This window comes from Macaca nemestrina, chromosome 12 (genome assembly GCF_043159975.1).
Source record: "Macaca nemestrina isolate mMacNem1 chromosome 12, mMacNem.hap1, whole genome shotgun sequence".
NCBI classification, from domain to species: domain Eukaryota; kingdom Metazoa; phylum Chordata; class Mammalia; order Primates; family Cercopithecidae; genus Macaca; species Macaca nemestrina.
The window spans coordinates 58,826,546-58,832,604 of record NC_092136.1 but is presented as its reverse complement, the minus strand read 5'-3'; the positions used below and the strand labels follow the sequence as shown (position 1 = coordinate 58,832,604).

The 6,059-nt window shown below is 41.6% G+C and overlaps 1 protein-coding gene across 1 annotated transcript; it reads left to right on the top strand.

The window, feature by feature from the left end:
- Nucleotides 1–588: 588 nt before the first annotated feature.
- LOC105488702 (RBMX like 2) lies at nt 589–2,293 on the top strand. Its single transcript, XM_011753017.3, has one exon. It carries the CDS (start codon nt 953–955, stop codon nt 2,135–2,137), a length of 1,185 nt encoding a protein of 394 aa, XP_011751319.1. The 5' UTR covers nt 589–952; the 3' UTR covers nt 2,138–2,293.
- The last annotated feature ends 3,766 nt before the right edge of the window (nt 2,294–6,059 follow it).

Here is a 6,059-nt window from a genome sequence, read left to right as displayed (position 1 = left end):
TATATGGAACATTAATTACACCATATTAGGTCACAAAGCAAGTCTCAATAAAAAACAATGGATATCGTACTGAGCATATTATAAAATAACCAACAGGTACATATGTTTGAAAATTTACAAACATACTTCTTTAATACGTGGTCCAAAAAGGAAATAATAAAAATGAGAAAATATTAGGAACTGAACAACAGTGAAAACAACATATATAACTGCTCAAGGCATGATATTAACCGGTGCCTAGAGAATAAGTTCTAACCTTAAATATAACAATTAGAAGAAATATTTTTTAAACTCTTAATGTGCTAAGTGCCTTATTTAAAAAATTAGAAGAGAATAATATAAACAATAAATCCAATAAATGTAGAAAGAATAAAGACAATAGCACCAAATCAAATCAAAACAAGATCGAAAAGGCTAAAAGCTGATTATTTTTAAAAGATCAGTAAGATAAAATTTAAACTTGTAAACTGTTATTACTCTATTTTTCAATAATTGAAAAATGATTTTTAACTTAATAATTTTAGTAATAATTAAAATTTAACTATTTTTTTCTGTTTGAAAATGGTTTGGGTAACTTAGGTTTGGGATCATTATAATTGTTCTCATTAAAAGAAATAGAAAAAAATTTTTTCCACCTAACGGCTTTTCCCTGAGCTTTCAGGAGGCCATTAAAGCCGTTAAGCCCGGGTCAGGTGAATAGGAAGTTAAAGACTAAAAAGGAGACACAGAACTGCCGACTTTCCCGACGGCGAATCTGCCCTCCGCAGACAGCCGACCAATCACAGGCAGTAGGGGCGCGCCCTGCAGCAGGCTAAGGCAGCGGCTCCGGGGACTAAGCCACTACGCGCCGCCCGACCGGTAGGAGCCGCCCTAGACGAGCGAGCTCGAAGGCCTCGACTGGCGCCGCCTCATCGCCTCCCACCGCCACTGACCGACCGTTCGACCGGCAGACATGGTTGAAGCGGATCGCCCGGGGAAGCTGTTCATTGGAGGCCTCAACCTCGAAACCGACGAGAAAGCCCTCGAAGCCGAGTTTGGCAAGTATGGCCGCATCGTCGAGGTGCTCCTGATGAAAGACCGAGAAACCAACAAGTCGAGGGGCTTCGCGTTCGTCACCTTCGAAAGCCCCGCAGACGCCAAGGCCGCCGCCAGAGACATGAACGGCAAGTCCCTGGATGGTAAGGCCATCAAGGTGGCCCAGGCCACCAAACCGGCGTTCGAGAGCAGCCGGCGAGGCCCGCCGCCTCCTCGCAGCCGCGGTCGCCCGAGGTTCCTGCGCGGAACCCGCGGAGGTGGCGGCGGCCCGCGGCGTTCCCCCTCCCGGGGCGGGCCCGATGACGACGGCGGCTACGCGGGAGATTTCGACCTGCGGCCCTCCAGGGCCCCGATGCCTATGAAGCGCGGGCCGCCGCCGCCGCCGCGCAGGGCCGGCCCACCCCCGAAGAGGGCCGCGCCGTCGGGTCCGGCTCGCAGCAGCGGCGGTGGAATGCGCGGGAGGGCCCTGGCTGTGCGGGGGCGAGACGGCTACTCAGGACCACCGCGCCGAGAGCCGCCGCCCCCGCGCCGCGACCCCTATCTGGGCCCGCGGGATGAGGGCTACTCGTCCAGAGACAGCTACTCGAGCCGAGACTACCGCGAACCCCGGGGTTTTGCCCCCTCGCCCAGAGAGTACACCCACCGCGAATACGGCCACTCCAGTGTCCGGGACGACTGTCCCTTGAGAGGCTACGGCGACCGAGACGGCTACGGGTGTCGTGACCGTGACTACGGGGATCATCCCAGCAGAGGTTCCTACCGAGAGCCCTTTGAGAGCTACGGAGACCTGCGCGGCGGCGCCCCAGGACGGGGGACACCGCCATCTTACGGAGGAGGAGGCCGCTACGAGGAGTACCGGGGCTGCTCACCGGATGCCTACAGCGGCGGCCGCGACAGTTACAGCAGCAGTTATGGCCGGAGCGACCGCTACTCGAGGGGTCGAGACCGGGTGGGCAGACCAGATCGTGGGCTGTCTCTGTCCATGGAAAGGGGCTGCCCTCCCCAGCGTGATTCTTACAGCCGATCCGGCTGCAGGGTGCCTAGGGGCGGAGGCCGTCTAGGAGGCCGCATGGAGAGAGGAGGAGGCCGGAGCAGATACTAAGCAGGAACAGACTTGGGACCAAAAAGCCCTTTTCAAAGAAACTAACAAAAAGAAGAACCTGTTGTATGGTAACTACCCAAGGACTAGTACAAGGAAGAGTTGTTTTTACCTTTTAAGAATTTCCTGTTAAGATCGTCTCCATTTTTATGCTTTTGGGAGAAAAAAACTTAAAATTCGTTTAATTTAGTTTTGGAATTGTTAACGTTTCTTTCAACAAGGTCATGTTAAAAGTATATGAACCTGAGTACTAGTCTTCTTATATTTACAAGTAGAAATTCGATTAATGGCTTCTTCCCTTGTAAATTTTCCTGCTAAATGAGGCAAACAGTCCTAAGATCTTTCATAAACATCTGCTCACCTAAAATGGAAAAATGGATCATTCTGCTCATTTAAACCAACTAGATTTTGGGTGGAGAGTGGGAGGGATTGGTGTATGCTACTCTTAAGATTTCAGGGTATCTTTCAAACTGAATCTCTGTTTCCAGTATTAAAAACCAACCAACCAGCAACAACAACAACAAAAGTGATTTAGATCAAATGTTTATGTAAAGAAAATTATATTCAGTCAGTAAATCTGAAAAGTAAATGGATAATGTTGGCCATGTTTTGCCTTTTTGCCTTTTCTTTGGGAATCTACAGGATCACCTGTCCCCTCAGTCCCAAAAGTACTATTTATGTTTTGAACAACAGTGGCATACTATATAAAAGGTTTGGCCAACCAACCACAAAGCTACAAAACAAGCAAACCCAAAATCCTTCAATTGATAGCATTCATTTTCACCACCAACAAATTATTAAGAAACAAGTAGAAAATAAACCAGTGGTGGATTTGGGGACCATAATGGCTTCCATTCCTAACTCCAAGCTACTTGCCTTTGGCTCTAGAGCCAGCCACTGAGTCCTGTGGAGAGAATTGAGCTTCTTCTCTTAGGGGTGGAGGAATCAAAAGTGAGCAGCTTCAGAGCTCGGGAGCAAAGGTCAGAGAATCCCTGAAAGAGCTTGGCGTTTCAACCTCAGAGGATCTCAAACTGGCATGAAGGGGCTGGTTTTCCTGTCCACTAAAGGCGAGGGGTTGGATGGGTTGTCTCCTAGTTCTAAGGTAGGGAGAAGGGCTTCAACCGAAAAAGATTAGAGTCTTTCTCCAAGGTGTGTCAGGAGGAACATAAGTTTCCTCTTAAACATCTTTTCCATTCAGTACCTGTGGATTCCCCAATTTATCTGTGAGAAAGTTAATTGTATAGTCAAGGGACTGTAGCAACAAGAGAAAGAAGGATCGGGTTAAGGAGTATGACCCATGTTCAGTGTAATAATTGCTGGAGGAAACAGATAAGGGAACAACAACAAAAAGTACTTAAAGGGATCTGAATGCAACACACTCACATACACAACTTTTAAAAACATGATTTTTTTGACAAAATAATAAAGTAGGTGCATTAAAGGAGAGGACACACTAGTGGCTCAGAAGATCAAATGCAAGAAATAGCTAAAACATGATCCAGGAATTAATCTAGCAAAAATAAGATCTTTATGAAAAAATTACTAATCTTTATTAAAGGACATAAAAGAAGAACTATAAGAGATTGATATGCTTATGGTTGGGAAGACTTTATTATAACTATTCTCAACCTCATCAAATTAATTTGGAAAAACAATACAACTTTAAATGAAGTCACTTCACGATTTCTTTCACACAGCTCACCTCCCCTCTTGCCTAATAACACTGTTTATTTGTGTTGATCAATGATGGAATAATAAAAGATTTGGTAAACCAACCACAAAAAATATCAATAGCTTCATTTCACCACCAACAAATTATTAAGAAACAAGTATTTAGAAAAGAGACACTACTGGGAGAGAGCTAATCCTCAAATTTGCATGGTGGAATAAAGAACAAGAAAAGCCAAATCAATTCAGATGAACAGTTGTTAGGAAGTACTCATCCTACAGATACCAAGACTTATTACAAAGCTCTAGCAATTTAATGGTATGGTATCAGCAAACAAGGATAGACCAATAGACCAAAACTGTGATCTTAGAAACGAGTCCACTTCTGTCACATTATACAACAGAGGTAATTTTTAAAAAGTCATTGGTGGCAAAATGAACTTCTAAAAAAAAAAAAAGACTATCTGTTAAAAGATAAACTGAGATTCCATAACAGCATATACAAAAATACATTCCAGATGGTTTGAAGATTTAAATGTGAAGAGGAAATTTTTAAACACTTAGAAGAAGATGAAGAAATGTGTTCACCACATTGGGGTCGAGAATTCCATTTTAAGACAAAAAGCACAAACTTAGAAGGAAAGTATTGATAATGTTTTCCACATTATTATTAAGGTATTTTAATGATAAAAGTGATGATTAACAAAGTGAAATTTCAAGCCATAAATTGGAAGAATATATTTACATTGAAATGACTTCCAAAAGAATGCTTAAAAATCAGTAAGAAGAAAAAAATACCAAGAAAAAAATGGACAAAGGACTTATATTTTTGATAGATGTGTAAATTGATACAATCATTTTGGAAATACTTTTAGTAATGCCTAGTAAACTTGGAGGGTGCATACTTTAGGACCCAGAAATTCCATTTCAAGGAATGGACTTAGAGAAATTTGCACATGTTCACAAGGAGATATGCACAAGATTGGTCAGTAAGGCACCCTTTGAATGTTTACAACAAAAAATAGTCTACCTGGAGTGGATCAACTGAGATTTACTCTTATGATGAAGCTCAGGGTAGAAGCCAATATGAATCAGCCAGGTCTACATGTATCATTGTGGGTAAATATCAAATTATTAATATTTGGTGGAAAAGGCAAATTGCATAAATATAGGTATAGTAAAAAACAAAATAGAATTTGAATGATAGCATGAAAAGTCAGGATATTTAGAGTTAAGAGGAAAGGAAAAAGATGGGATGAGGAGTGGACTTCAGTAAAAAAATAAAATTTGAATGATAGCATGAAAAATCAGGATATTTAGAGTTAAGAGGAAAGGAAAAAGATGGGATGAGGAGTGGACTTTAGCTGAATGTTTTATGTCTTTAAAAGTGATGGCTCTTAAGCAAAACTGACAAGTTTAACATCTTAAATTTCTGTGGTCTGTACATTGGCATCTCTTAATCCATAAGTTCAAAATATTTTATAATACAAATTTTAATATTAAAAAATAGAGCTTAGCATACCACCCAGCATGTAACTACTGAAAAACGTTTGTTATTAATATGCTGAAACTCAGCTGCAACACTCTTGGCAATCATTATTTCTCCTGGCTTTGTTCTTTCATCAATATGGATGATGCCTTACTCTATTTTAATGAGTTCTTAAAACCTTTCTATCCTGGACTGTGCCCACAGCTTGTTTACCATAATCTCAAGGGTAGAACCTGCAATACCTGAGAACCAGATCTTAGAGGAAGGTGCAATTTTTCCCTCTGTCGTCTGTTTTGAAGTGTAATAGCGATGAAAAACATTTTCCAATCAACAAATAAGCTGTTTCTGAGGAGTAATCTCCTGAATATTGAAACTATTAATAAAAACAAAGTATTAACATTAGGAAACTAAAGATTCACTGGAGTTCAATGAGTTAATTTAAGAGATTGTAGCATACAAAGGTTGTAGAGCTCTCATAATACAACAGTCTCAGTATTTACTGAAAATTAATTTATTAGAGCTATCTTTGTAGGAAAATATGCCAGAGGTCTTGTCAATTGAGAACTCTTTATAATCACTTTCATAGTGATGAGAGAGAGAGAGACCGCGCTTATCACATGTTTTCCAGAACTCACCCACTGAGTAAGATGTAAAGAATTTGTATCTCAGTGAAAAACCTTTATATTTTCTATCATGTACTTTTCTCTGATTACTCCTGAAACCCCATCTCCTCCATATTCCCTTCCAAAATGGTTTCAGGAGCATTCA

What these genes read in the sequence shown, in the direction of transcription:
- LOC105488702 (XM_011753017.3), top strand. Translation starts at nt 953, where the DNA reads ATGGTTGAAGCGGATCGCCCGGGGAAGCTGTTCATTGGAGGCCTCAAC.